Genomic DNA, 14,949 nt, shown 5'->3' with positions numbered 1-14,949 from the left:
GTGTTATAATATTAAAACCAAATCCATGGCCCTCCAAGAGATTTGGACTCACAGTGGCCGTATAGGACAGGGTAGACTAGCTCCCTAGAAGTAGACAGCCTCATCTTTGTCCCAGGAGTAACTGGTTGGTTCGAACCGATGGCTTTAAAGTTAGCAGCCCCACAGGTACACCATATGCCACCAGGGCTCCTGAAAATCTATACAGATAGCAAAATGTTTGCCATTCAACCATGTTCACATGGATAATTCATTAAATCTGTTCAGTTGGTCAACTATCACCATTAACCATTACCAAATTTCTCCAGACCATTCACAGAAGTTCAGTGTCCTGAGATTTTTGACCTTGACATGATAGTGAAGAAGGGGCTCAGTTAAGCTTTAGGCAAGTAACTAATCTGTAGTGGTATTGTTATTTTGAAGATGTCACATGACTACACATTCTCTGATATTTCATCCTTTAAGCAATAGAGCTTGATTCCTCTCGAGTGGGGGCTGGACTTTATGACTTACTTCTTCTAAATAAAATATAGCAGGAGTGATGGGAAATCAGATGCTACTTCCAAGACTAGGTGGTGAAAAGACTGCCATTGCCACCTTTGCTCCTTTAACCTCTCTTCCTCAAATCACCGGCCTGGCTGAAGCCAGCATGCTGTGGATGTACCCGAGAAGCTGGTGTATGTGACAAGGAAACCATCAACCACGGGCGTTAGTATGGAAGTGGATTCTCACCATGATCGATCCTGGAGATGCCTACAACTTCACAAGAGGGCTGGAGCCTGAACTATCTCTGATTCCTGATTAACCCCCCCCCCCAAAAAAAAGTGAGATAATAAACATTTAATTTGGGGTAAATTGTTCACTAATAGATAGCTAATACTGACCAAGAGACCTCCCAAACTGACTCAAGAACTTCTCTCGTTAGAAGTTCTACAAGCACGTCATATACACATTTCACTAATGAACTCAGTTTCCCCTCAAACATGCTCCTGTTTTTTCAACTGGGAGAAAGCTGTGGCTTGTCCTCTTAAGGAGTTTCACTCACAGGTACAGTTGTCCTCTGCCCTGTAGGGTCAACAGGAGTCCTCCATGGCATTAAGTCTGGACTTTGGTTTGCGTTGCCTAAGGACGTGTCATCTTAATCCTTTCCAAATTTCCTAAATGCGTCTTGAGTATGCCTGTAATGGTCTCTTGGGCACTTATCCATTTCTTTAGTTCCCGTCTCATAAAGGAATGGGGCAGGCTATTACTGCACCCCTCCTGCTCTCCTTTTGCATCTTACTTTCTGCCCCCCCTTCAGCTTGAGGGATTGTTCTAGTACAAAGCTAATTACCAAACTTATTTATGCCCAACTGCTTTTATTTTATTCTTTGGGAAATAGTGTAAGCCACTACTTCCGGGCTTCAGGTCAGGGGTGGGGATTGTTCAGGCTGCAGGTCTTATCTCCCTGCTCAGTTCTGATTCACAGCGACCCTATAGAACAGGAGAATGGCCCCTGTGAGCTGCTCTGAGCTGCTGCCACTTTACCCGAGTAGAAAGCCTTGTCTTGCATTTGGAAGATACTAACTTAGCCTTTCTCATAGCCTCTAACCTGGTTTGCTTTTTTAAAAAAATGGGCTAATAATCTTCCCTGGATTTAATGAAAATTATTCTAAAATATTGCAAGCTTCCACTATATATAATAAACATAAGTCATAAAAGATTAAATTTCACATAGTTGAAGTTGTTTTTTTTTTAAAAGCCTTTCTTGGGAGGAGATGGGTCACTCAGGGTTCAGTGTAGCAACAATGAAACTAAAAACCTTCCTCTAGTAGTTCCTGAACGCTTCTTCCCCTCCCAATTATCATGACCCCAATTCTACCTTGCGGACCTGGTTAGACCAGAGGATGTACAGCCGTGCAGTAGGGATCTGGAAACACAGGGAATCTAGGACAGACGAACCCCTCAACACCCGCGGTAGGAGTGGCGACACCAGGATGGAAGGGGGTGTAGAAAGGGAGAGCCGATCTTGGAGATCTAAGTGTAACCTCCTCTGGGAGATGGGCAATGGGGAGGCGGGTGAGGGGAGATGCCGGGGAGTGTAAGATAAGATATAATAATTATTTATAAACTATCAAGGGACCAGGGGGAAGGGGGGAGCAGGGAGGGAGGGGGAAGGGGAGGAAAAAAAAAAGGGAAACCGAGCTGATTCCAGGAACCCAAGTGGAAGGTGAATTATGAGAATGACGAGTGCAACGAATGTATAAGGGTGCTTTGCTCAATTGATGTATGTACGGATTGTGATAAGAGCTTTATGAGCCCCAATAAAAAGATTTATTAATTTAAAAAAAAGCCTTTTCTCTGGTAAAGCAGCTGGTGATTTTGAACTGCTGACCTTGGTTAGCAACCCAACTCAACCACTGCAGCCCGTGACATCCCTACCAGCCAACGTCACAGACCTCCACCAAAGGAGCAATTCCAACCACCACAAAAGGGGAGTTACTGTTTGACCAGTATGGCCCTTGGCAGAGAAAGACTCCTTAGCCCTGTCTTCGATAAACCCTAGTGTGCACTTGTTGTCTGGTGTCTTTCTGGCTTAGCACCAATGTGATTGCTCCTAATGAAACAAGCCAAACCAAACTTGATGCCATCAAGTCGATGCTGACTCATAGTGACCTGTAGGGCAGGGGAGAGAACTGCTCCTGTTCCATTTCTGAGACTAACTGTTTACGGGGATAAAAAGCCCTGTCTTTTTCAGAGTGGCTGGTGGTTTTGAACTGCTAACCTTGAGGACTGAAACCCAACACATAACCATTACACCACTAGGGTCACTCTCAATAGGCAGACACTTGTCATCTGCCTTCTTCCCAACCTTACTTCCCCAGCTCCACATCCCGCAGCACCTCTTGTACGTCTTTAGGTCCTAGCATTAACTACGCATTTCCTATGTATCCATACCTTCCAATATGTTGTTCTTACTCCAACACTAGTCCCTCCCCCTTTTCACCACCTTTTTAAACTGTCATTTTCTACTTCTAAATAAATTATCACATCCTTCTGATTTTCATTTAAATATAACTTCTGGAAAATTCTAGTCTAAGTTATCCCCTCCCCCAAACCATTTCATTTTTCTACCATTAGCTCTTCCATTTGCATAAGACAACCCGCCAAGAGGTCAAGGACTCAATATAAACCTTTGCTGCTTAGGGATTGTCAAGTCAGTTCTGCCGCGTATCAACCCTGTGCACGGCAGCGTCCAACACTGCCTGGTCCTGTGCCATCCCCGCAGTCCTGTTTGAGGCCATTGTCCATCTCCACACTGGCCTTGTTTTTCAGCAGTGTCTGGAGTTCTGTGGAGCCATTGTGAGGAATTATTGAACCCAGCAGAGAAACAATGCCACAGGACAACTGGCTGGTGTCAGAATAGCATTAAAAAGGCTGGGGGGTGGAGGTATGTCTGACCTTGTGGTAACTGGCCTTGGGTTGGTAAGGAAGTTGGATTCTCCACTGTGTAGCTAGAGGTGGTCAGATGTGGCCTCCATGACATTTACCCAGCTGTTGTTCTTTAAGACTTGATTAATTGTGGCAAATTTACTTGGATAAAATATCGAAGTGATCAAAGATTTCATTTGACTTGGCTGCAGTTGTTGCCCATAGAAGTTTCAATGGAGCAGTCACACAACATATTGCCTTGGGCAAAGTACTGCCACAAAAGAGCTCCTGTAAAATGACCAAGAGCAAAGCTGGACAGTAAGCAAGGAATATAGAAGAATCACTGCCTTTGAATTATGATGTTGGCAAAGAATAGATTATACCATGGACAGCCAAAAGAACAAAACAGACCTAGTAAGTATAACCAGCATGCTTTGGGAGATGTTATCAGGAGAGACCAGTGCCTGAAAGACATCCTGCTTGCTTAAAGGGATCACGGGGCAGAGGAGAGGAAGGTGCCCTAGCAAAACAGATGGACAGGCAGCTCCTAATGGGTTCAAACAGGAATGACTGTGCAGTGCAGGAGCGGGCATTGGTTTTACTGTACCCAGGGTACAGAGTGGGTTGTGGGGACCCACATGACAGCCGTCTGTAATGTTTACTGAGAAGTGGTCACAAAAGCTCATTACTTCAAACTTTTACAATTGAGCACAAGTTGGCCATTTAGTGCCAAACACCTACTACATTAGAGCATTTACCAAAACTTTGCAGGGCGCTTTTAGCCAGCAACTGATTGTAGCTCAGAGTACAAGACGAGGCTACAGGGACATATTGCCAACCTTCATCGAAATCAGTTTAACCAATTGCCACCGAACAGATTTGGACTCTGGTAACCTCAAGTGAGAGCTGTGCTCCCTAAGGTTTGCCAGGGCTTTTTCAGAAGCAGATCAGGCTCTCCGCCATATGAGGTGCCTCTGGATGGACTTGAACTTCCAGCCTTTCTGTTAGCAACTGAGCACATTAGCCATTTGCTCTATCCAAGGACTTGTAACTACTGTGCATGTTAGCCTGTTGAGCATTAACTTCTCTTTGCAAGTGGCAGTTAGTGTCTCGTATGATAAATCCTGAAATATAAAGAGGCTCTTAGTTCTGACAGAGTAAGCACTGATGTTCTATCTGCTGTTGAGATAAAACCATATTGTGATAACTGTTTATTAAACATTTCTGTTGTTAGCATTATAGCCCCTCTAGGGCAGATGTTTTTGTTATGGTTCAGATAGACCACATTAGCTTTGCATACTCTATGCAGACCACAAATTTGTAAAGTCCTTATGTGACAGCTTATTAGATCCATCCAACCAATCTGCTGGTAGGTGGTTCCATTACTTGACACAAAAAATTAGGGAACGCACAGCAAATAGACAGATACACTCATGCGATGATCAAATGCAGGTGATTATAAACAAACAGACAAATCCTTCAAAAGGGAAGATGACAATTTTTATTGTGATTACAAAAGCATTTTTAATGATAATTTGTCGCTTGAATAATTGCAAGAGTAACGAAGGGCTTAACCCTCACACAGGCATCAAGTCAGGCACAGTAGGTAGCTACAAATCATAAGAAAAGGGGTTCTTTAGCTCCAGATTCCCATAATTCCTTCCCAAAGCATTTTCTCATGCTTTGGAATTAGGCTAAAATAAACTCTCCCCATCAGTTCCCTTTAACCTTCCCTAAAGGGGGAAAAAGATGCAGGCTTTATCTTGCTGCCTGATGTAAATGACTCACCAAATCCAGGCCTGAAAGATAGCCCCAGCTCCCGTAGAAGCGAACTGAAGGAAAGGGACTGGCAAGTTAGGGAGTCCAAACAGGCATCCTTTCATTGTAGACCTTCCAGGCTCAGAGCTGGCTCATGCAATATGCAGAAAATGCAAACAGCCCCCAGGAGCGCAGGAGCTCAGACTTCAGCACATACTTCCACCAGTAGCAGGAAAGGAGGTAGCAAGGACTTGGCTGGTGCTAGAAGCACTAGCTAATGTGCCTGGCAGAAGTAGGACATTTCAGTCCACCTTTGCTGCCTGGAATTTTCTTCTCATAGTACCTGTTTTTCCCTTACACTGGAAAACAAAGGTTCTACTCTGCACTCCCACATGTAGGTCCTTAGAATTTTTAAATAAACAACTCAGCATTATTACCGTCACGGAAGCATAAGATTAGAGGTATGTGAGAAGTACTTACTGAAGGGAAGACAATGTTCTAGGACATGGAAAATCCAGAATATCCTAGAGCCAAAGTCATTCGGAAAGTTGAGCCAAATCTACCCTGAATACTGGCAGTAATAGGTTCAAATGGAATACACATTTGCTATTCTATTTACTGTGAAATTGGTTATATCCCACAGACTGCTAAATGGAAAGGGTCTTTTGAGATGTGCTTATGTAATTATGCGTACTTAACAAGTTTCTGCCACGGGCAAGCTCCTTTGAAGAATGAAATGCTCATCAATATACTTGATGTTATCTGCTAGGATCACTTAGCTGAAGGAAAGAAAGTTGCATTATTTGGAGATTATTCCCCAAATCCAGTTGATTGCCACCAACTTTGCCAATGTCTGTGGGAGGATGAGTGGCGCCGTGTTCTAAGAGGGCAACACCGAGCAGAGCAGCAGCCCGTCCTACAGGCAGAGCTGAAAGAAAACTGGACTGGTCCCTCGACCAGCTTAATCCCTACCCAGAGCAAAGTCATTTCATCCATAAAGCCGTGCTGCTCATGCAGTCCACGCCGCCGAGGGAAGCTGTTCAACATGTAGTAGTCGTTAACGGTCCTGGAGTAACTAGTCATGTTCACTCGTGTTCTGAAGGTCACCATGGGAGTTTAGTTAGTTTCAGTTCACCACAGGGGCAATTTTTGACTGTGGGTTTGTCTCTGCCTTGAAAATCCGCACCGGATTTCATTTGTGACCCGAAAGATTTGTAGCGCTCCAGCCAAAGGTGTGCCCGTGAGTGCTCCTCTCCGCTCGTGCAAAGTCCCAGTGTGAAAGCAGTTCTTGTAACTTAAGGTATGAATGAGCTGTGTCCTATGGTGAACAACCTGTGTTCTCTTATAGACAAATCTACAAGGCTTTTACATTTAGTTATCACACAGTTCAAGACGCTCAATTCAAAAATAAATTTACATGGCCTAACTTATTCAAGACCACTTTACTATTTCATTTAATTTCATGGCAATACACTCAAATCTTCCATCTGAAATTTACATAGATTTTTGCTGGGTAAATCCTTTTGCAAATTAAAAACCCTTTAAGATTTTTCTCCTGCCCTACAGTAATTAGGGCTTATAATAGTAACTTGGTTGTTTATGTCAAAGACATTGTCACTTGAATTCAGTTCATTATTGCAAAAAACAAACAAAGATTTTCTACCCTGGAAATGACATAAAAAGGCCATTAATGTAAAAAGTACAAAGAAAATCACAATTCTTACACATCTGTTATAGAGAACAATGTATTAATTGAACTATGTAACTTCCTCTCTTGATTTTACGTGGTTTTCCATACAAACACATCTGCACTAGCAGAAGGAATGACAGGCAGCATAGAGAAATGTATTGCTCTTTAAAGGTCCAATGGCTTCATACACTGACACAACTCTCCCGCCATTTATTTCCTCATCCGATTACTAGCCACTGCAACTAAAGGAGGTTTGAAATGCTTTTAACTTTTCAATGCGATCACTTCTCAAAGCCTATTAAGATGTACGGTGCTGGTTAATTGGACAGGAACACTTCTCTTAAATAACTCAATCTCTATTTGCTTGAACCTGCAGCGAGGATTTTCCTATCTTGTAATTACATCTTTATTTTTATGATGATACTTTTAGAGGTAGGTCCTTCACAGTTGTTATCCATGTCATCTTACAGTCTTGGCAACACACAGAATATTCTAAAACTGTAAATACAAACATAACTAATCTTTTAAAAATGTGTTCAATTTAAAAATTAAATCTTTGGAAGTTATTTCAGTGACCCTTCAACTTTTTAAGTTTTTGTTAAAATCCAAGCAACTGTTAGTGTTTTGTTATTACCTTGTAAGGAAAAAGGAGTATGCTCTAATTAAAGCTGATATTTCCCAGGAAAAAAAAAAGCCCAGAAACTTGCAGATGTAAAGTTTATTTAAATTTCATGCAATAGCCTAAGTGTACTTAGATATAATGTGGGATAATAACTTGCTCTGTCCAAAAAATTTAGCTCACTCATGAAATGAATGGAAATTCTATGGTTAAAACACAGATTTATGTTTTTGGCTTTGTGACTGGAAATACAGTCTGACTAGACTTTTCTTTTCCAAGGAGGAAGATTCCAGGAAAGCAATTTTCCATTTAATATACAAGATGTCATCTTTGAGGTAAATCCCAGTGTACGAGAGGCCAAATCGGCAGTGACTGGCAACACCTGACATCATGGGGTTTCCAGAAACGGTCTCTTCCATTTCCCATTTCTTCTCTTTTAGAATTTCAAAGCCACAATTGAGCAGGTTAGCACTCAATCTAACTGCCACCAGAGTGCCACAGGGCGACTCGCCCAAATTACAGCCTAACAAATCTTAGCTCTGAATTTAAGAAAACTCAATTCAAATAATTGAGAAAACCTATTACCCTGTGCTTGATTTTACATATTCTTGTAAATTTCAGGCTGTGCAAATTTTGATGATCCTAAATATATGTTCATTTAGTTTGCTGGATTGAGGTTAGCTTTCACCTGCAGCTTCATATCCAGCTTTAAAATTAAGAGTGAACTGAACAGCTTGTAGAACTTCTGGCACTTGCAACTGATAGGGTTTCATACGAGATGCATGCAGCTCTTATAAATACTAAAGGAGGCATTTTTTCCAGGTCTTAGCATGCTTTCTTTATTTTAAATCCCACTGATTCAATAATGAGTTCATGGAATTTCCTGTAGGGGAACAATTTCATATTGACTACAAATAAACATGACAGTATGTTGTTCTTCTGTTTTAAAACAACTTACTGAATTGGCTGAAAATAACCGATAGACCTAATTAAGCAGTCTTGCAGTTGCATTTTACTGTATGTATGCATTAACCATCAAAAGGGTCAGATTCTTTCTTTTAATACAAACTTGAACATCATTTGTAAATGCCTCATTGAAAGTAGTGAGAAGGGGAAGATTTTAGAAAAGTCCAAGTAATAAAAGGTATTCAATTACTTGGTAAAGTTAAAAAGCTAATGCAACAATGTTACATTCAGATAAAAAACATTATTCAAAAGCAATTCAAATACCGAAAAGGGTTTCAAATCGAATATTTTATTAACATGGTAGTTGTCTTTGTAACATGTGCACACACACTCGCACACGCAGAATGATCTGCCTGGGGAAAAATGCCTAAATATGCCTTTAAAAAAATCCTGTCGGTTTCATTATTGTAGGCAATTATGTCCACATCACTCACAAAGCTATTGCCAAATCTGTCCAAGGAAGCCAAGTTTGAGAGGGGAAGAAAAAAATCGGGGAAAATTCACCAGTGGCATAGCAGAGCTCTCAATATGAGAAAGCTGGCATCATGTGGACTTTGCTGTGAATTTTCTCTGTAAAACGGGAGAGATTTGTCTATGGGCAGAAATTAAGAGAAGGCGGTGTGAAGTAGGCTTTTGCAGTTAATTTTCCTCACAGTATTGTGCAGGGTCATCAAGAAAATGCTTAGTCTTTCTCTGGAACCAGTTTCAGAACTTTTCCAATTGCAATGGTCTTACCTAGAAATAAAATAAAAAAACAAAAAACAAAACAAAAAAGCCTTTCAGTAGTTAACAAAAAGTCTATGTAAGGTTTTACAGCTTATTATTTTAAACACAAAAATACCTTTTACAATGTCAATTACTAATTAACTGACTCTCCCATAGAGGACACAATTTTGATATTCTTGTTACGAGGAGTCCCTTTGTGGCACAAATGGTTAAGTGTTCATCTGTGAATTAAAAGGTTGGGGGCTCAAACCCCACCCGAGCACCTTGGAAGCTAGGCCTGACTGCAGTGGGCTTCTAGGTCTCGGCTCTGAGACCCTATGGAGTAGTCTTCTCTGTTCACAGGTCATCACAGGTCAAATCATTGTACAGAACAGAGACAAGTAATACCTCATCAAACTTATCGTGTGTGTGTGTGTGTGTTTCAGTGTGCTCTGTGGTGTGTCTTTGGGGGAAGACCTGGAAAGAGATGACTTCTTTGATCAGAAAGGATGCTAAGATAAACAATTTGCAGAATGCCCACAATGTAATCTAAAAGGCCATAAAAGAAGGAAATTAGAGGAAAGGCAAGGGGAAAGGCTACGAGTGCCCTAAGTCGTTGTTTCTTGAACAGCCTCCATCTTGGCCTGTGCATTCATACTGTGTCAAGGAGCGGTGCTGTTTCTATCTACACTGTATCAGAACGGCCTTTTCAATGCTCTTTACATTCGGGGAACAAAACGTGTGATCAGGTACATCAGGGTGGTAGGGCAGGTGGAGTAATTTCCCCATGAAATTCTCATAGGACAGTCCTTGCTACTCTTGAATAATGTGCAGATATGTTGTTAGGATGGGAAAAACTTTCCTTGTCCCAAATGTCCTGGCCCCTTTCTTAACAAGGTTACAACTCCCACTCCCTGCCAATTTTGGCTGAAAGTTCTTCCTGAGTCCCTGTGATCTTTGACAACATCTGTCAAAAGTAGGAAACAACAAAAAGCCCCCAGAACCTTCTGAGCTGAGCTCTGTATTGAACTTCACTGGCCCATCATCCCCTCAGAAGCTATTATGATGGGACCTTTTGGAAGGTAGGTGTGCTACTGACAAGAACTGGCCTGCAACCAGATGAGAGCACAAAGATTTAAAACGTGCTTTTGTTTGGAATCGATGCATGCAAGCATGACCTAGATAGTGATCCTCTTTGACTTACTCTCACACAATACATGAGATGCGCTTAAACCTCAAATACATCATGGTAAGCAAATGAGGTCCAAAAGACATATTGCATGGTTGTAGACTGTCTCAAAAAGAGACACAAAGTAAAGTTGTGGCCACCTATGACTGGGGGAAGTGGGACGGGGAGTGAGACTGTAAAGGGGTACCAGGTTTTCTTTTTAGATGAAACATTCTAAAATCATACTGTGATGGTGGCTGTGGGACCCTGGAAACATATTCAAATGTAATTGTGTGTTTTCAAGATTTGAATTTTATGGCACATAGTAGATATCAGTAATGTTTTTGAAAAAACAAAAACCCACAAAAAACCAAATTTATCCTTAAGCAATGCGGTAAACACACTCTTGGGCAGCTTTTCTGTGGATCAGAAGGAGGGTTTCCACTGGGTCTTGTGAAAATAAAAATACCTCTAACAGCTAAGGGATCCCTTAGAAAAAGATAATTGTAGGGTTAAAAATTCCTGCGTAATTTCTTCAGTCATTCACTCACTGTCATCGAGTAGATTCATAGTGACTCTTTATAGGGCAGGGTAGAAACTGCCCTATGGGTTTCCAAGACTAGCTCACAAGTAGAAAAGCCTATCTTTCCTGTAGAGTGGCTTTGAACCTGTAGCTAGCAGTCCAGTGGGTAACCGCTATGCCAGCAGGCCTCCTGAGATAAGGTTAGAGGAGCCATCCATCATGTTCCCAGTGGTCACTAAGGGCATTCCATCACTACATGGAATTAAACTCAACATTTGAACAAGTCTAGATTTAGACTCAATCACAATTATATTTATGGTTTTCTACCATCTTATAATAGTTAATGTTAGAAATGGTAACAACTTGTAAATAAATCTTTAATAAATATTTGTTTGCACGATAGCAAAGAATTTCATAACTCACGACAGGAAACTTACTGCTGTTCTATAACCTCCAGAGAGGTAGAAATGACAACACTCAAAAAGACCATGACTAATAGATCTCTCATAAAATTAAAGTAGACACAGTAGAATGCCGGTAACTCAACCACATCAGTCCTTGACATAATCGGATTTCAATGCGAAATGTTGAGAAAATTTTGCATTGGAGCTCAAACAAAACCATCCGAATCCAACCCAATGCATGTGATTTTTGTAAAAAAATCTCATCCTTTTCAATTTTAAAAGCAGTTCATGTTTTAGTCACTCGGCGCTAGATGGTGTTGTTAGTACACGTTGTTTAAACCTTTTCCGGCTGTGTTCCAAGAGTTTTGCTATAATTTTCTTAGTTTTTGTGGCTTTTTGTACTGGTTTTAGATTAAAAAAAAAAAACATGGGTCCTAAGAAAGAGTTTTTTGAAAAGAATCATGATACGGAACTGGTTAACCGTGTTATTGATATTGTTGATAATTTAGTAAACCCTTTTAGAAAAGTTAAGTAAACACCAACAGACCACCTTAAACAGGTTGTTTTTTTAAAGAGAAACCCAGCCAGATCCTAGTGAAATATGTAATGTTTTGTATAAAAAGCCAAGGGTAGGGTAAAGACTTGGAGGTAGAGAACAAATTAATCCATTTTCAGTGATTTCTTATAAGAAAAATTGATTTGGAACTCGACTGCATCGCAGTCTACTCCATAAAGGGGGCGGGGTGGTGGCGCCCCAGTGGCTGTCAATGTTCAAAATCAGTTATAGTCACACAAACTGAAATTACCTGAGTAAATAACCAAGACCAAACTCAGTGCCGTAGTCTGTGCTGACTCATAACAACCCTACAGGACAGGTAGAACTGACCTTGTGAGTTTGAGACTATTTTTCCCATGGAGCCACTGGAAGTTTCAAATTGCTGACCTTTTCGGTTAGCAGCTGGATAGCCACTATGCCACCAGGGCTCCTTAGTAAATAAAATTGCTCTCAAAACCCACTATTAACAAAGCTCCCAAATTCAGATTCTTAATTCACTCAGAGAATTAATGTCAGAATGCATGGCCAATAATGTACTGTCTGCTGGTCAAGTTGTGCAACCCCCCGGAAGAACACAATCCAAATGCTCTCTGAGCCTGCTGCCTCGCGTGCTCAAGCAAAGCACCAAAAGGCTCTTACCCTCGTCTCTTAAGGTAAAGCGGCCCATCTGAGGGAAGTCTTTAAAGGTCTCAAGGCAGATGGTTCCTGCTGTTCTTAAGCGTGCGATGCATACTTGATCTTGTTTCACGAAACGGGGTCGAGTCTTACTTTTTTCTCCAGATTTTTTGTCTACCAAGCAGATTAAGGCCTATCCAAGAAAAAAGGATGAGAAGATAAATAACAAAAAACACAAAAATACTCTAAGGAATGGAAATAAAAACACATCACTGTTGGCTATCAGAAAACATTAAGATGAAGTTAACTTTACAATCAGGAAAAATGAAATTATCTGAAAGCAAACTCACTGTGATTTCAACTTCCTCGATACAGGTATGAATATGCAGCACCGCATTATAACCTGGGCAGATGATGGATTTGTGCTCAATAATCACTATCTGTCAAAAAACCAAAACAACCTCATCTTTATACTCCAGTCAGAAAAGAATGAAGTGTTAAGTATCACAGAGTAACAGAGAAAGAGTAACCTACCACCTAAGCTATTTTTGAGTTGGAGTGATGGGTCAGGTTAATTTTGTCATAGGAAGGATCAAGTTGCCTAACCTCACAGCCTGAACTTGAATATCCTCTACCCTACTGATCTTCTTGGCAAGCACCTATCTGACTTTAAAAAGCACAGCAAGCAAACCTCCTCCACAGACCATCCTTTCTGCTTTTCTCCCCAAGGAATTACAGTGATTGTTCTAGATCACAAGCGACTGTTTCCTAGATGTGAAAGGATCATAGTTTTATCTATTTCTTCATATCCAAGTTTTATCTATTTCTTCATATCCATAGTTTTATCTATTTCTTCACCACACATCCTCTGTAACTTGATTCAGTTTGTCTGCATACTGAACACTTAGTTATAACAACTGGAAAATTCTGTTACCTCACACCCACTCGTTACTAACTCACTCTCCTGTGGGGGTCAGGTTACTAACAACAGAAAAAGGACATTTTCCTGCTTGGAGAGTTTACTCTGGAAGATCAGTCAGGCCATGACTTACTTCCAAGGATACTGAGTCCTACTTTAAAGTGAAGGGCATTTTATACACAAGGTTAAGTAATTATATATTACTATTAATATCTATTTTACAAAGGGAATATTAGGTACTCTGAAAACTACCAAAACGAAGATACTAAGCACATAAAAGGGTACTTTACAAAGAAAACTATTATTCACAGTTGTACCATCTAAAACAATGGTTCTCAATCTGTGGGTCGTGACCCCTTTGGGTGTGTGTGTGTGTGTCAAACGACTCTTTCACAGGGGTCGCCAATTCATAACAGTAGCAAACTTGCAGTTATGAAGTAGCAACGAAAATAATGTTATGGTGGGGGGTCACCACAACGTGAGGAACTGTATTAAAGGGTCGCGGCATTAGGAAGGTTGAGAACCACTGCTCTAAAACAAGGGTCAGCAAATTACAGCTTGCGAGTCATATGCAGCTCTTTCAGTATATACATGTGGCTCTGAAGTAAAATTGAACAAGTTATTCAGATAATGGTCATTTCATTTGCTTAAAAATAGATTTATGGCTCTTGAATAACTTTTCAATTGTTGAGAGGGACAGGATTGGCTCTTCAATCTCAAGTCTGCTGACTCCTGATGTAGAATACCCTATGGTGGTCATATTTATGGTTTATAGTATTTCAACTCCCCTTCTATATACTAGTTTGTATTCAGGGGCCTGCTATTTGTCACTCAAGACAAGCAGCATGTGAAATCCAAGTTTCACGTAGACAGTCAAGAGAACTAAGTTAACTGACTTACCTGCGCATCAAATGTCCGTCCAGAATGACAGAGATTATTAGGATCACAAAGTATGAACCCTGGAAGAATCTCCTCTTCTTCAATCCCTTTCAGCCTGATTTTGAGGTTTTCACCTGGGGCTACTGAATCTGTTTCTACATCATCAGAAAGGATTCCAAGAACTTCCACATTGTGCTAAAAAAAACAACAACAACCAAACAGACTGGTAGCTCTCCCAGATGCTGACTCCATTGGGGAATACAGCCTACCCCAGTGTTTGCCCCAGGCTGTCTGGATGGCTCCCTCCCAGTTTGTGGGTGTGGATTAGTCAACATACTCATTTGAATATAAAACACCACTGTCTTTGCATGACACGTTGCCATTTAAACATTACCATCTTTTTAATACCATACTCAAAATATTAATCTTTTATTTTTTTAAATCAAAAACTAAATTTAACACTTGGATTTTATTTCTATAGAGGTCATTTTTATTATGTGGGACTGGACTGGAGGGTCTACCAGGCACATCGTCAAATCCAGCCAAACCCCAAATTCATGAAGCACACGTCTCAGCAGTTACTTTAACTTCAATTAGGCTTAAAAAGCACACTGACTTATATAACAGGCGCAGGCCTTCCTTTTGAGGTGATGAAAATGTCCTGGAAGTAGATACAGGTGATAGGGTCGCCCACACTGGATATGGTTGGTGTCACCCACCCAGGGTAAATGTTATGCTG

General features: G+C 40.8%; 1 protein-coding gene across 3 annotated transcripts in view; it reads right to left on the bottom strand.

The window, feature by feature from the left end:
- Positions 1 to 8,710: 8,710 nt before the first annotated feature.
- The window catches only part of GSPT1 (G1 to S phase transition 1), a 38,053-nt gene continuing 31,814 nt past the window's right edge, over positions 8,711 to 14,949 (bottom strand). For all 3 annotated transcript variants that reach the window (XM_075564277.1, XM_075564276.1, XM_075564275.1), the window contains exons 12-15: positions 14,232 to 14,405; positions 12,763 to 12,852; positions 12,437 to 12,605; positions 8,711 to 9,176 (exon numbers count right to left, since the gene is read on the bottom strand). In XM_075564277.1, coding sequence (XP_075420392.1) covers positions 9,124 to 9,176; positions 12,437 to 12,605; positions 12,763 to 12,852; positions 14,232 to 14,405 — 486 coding nt within the window. In that variant the 3' untranslated portion in view covers positions 8,711 to 9,123. The remainder of the gene's footprint in view (positions 9,177 to 12,436; positions 12,606 to 12,762; positions 12,853 to 14,231; positions 14,406 to 14,949) is intronic.

The sequence above is a fragment of the Tenrec ecaudatus genome, chromosome 12 (genome assembly GCF_050624435.1).
Source record: "Tenrec ecaudatus isolate mTenEca1 chromosome 12, mTenEca1.hap1, whole genome shotgun sequence".
In the NCBI taxonomy this organism is placed as follows: domain Eukaryota; kingdom Metazoa; phylum Chordata; class Mammalia; order Afrosoricida; family Tenrecidae; genus Tenrec; species Tenrec ecaudatus.
The sequence above is the reverse complement of the archived record's forward strand: the minus strand, read 5'-3'. Positions and strand labels throughout refer to the sequence as shown.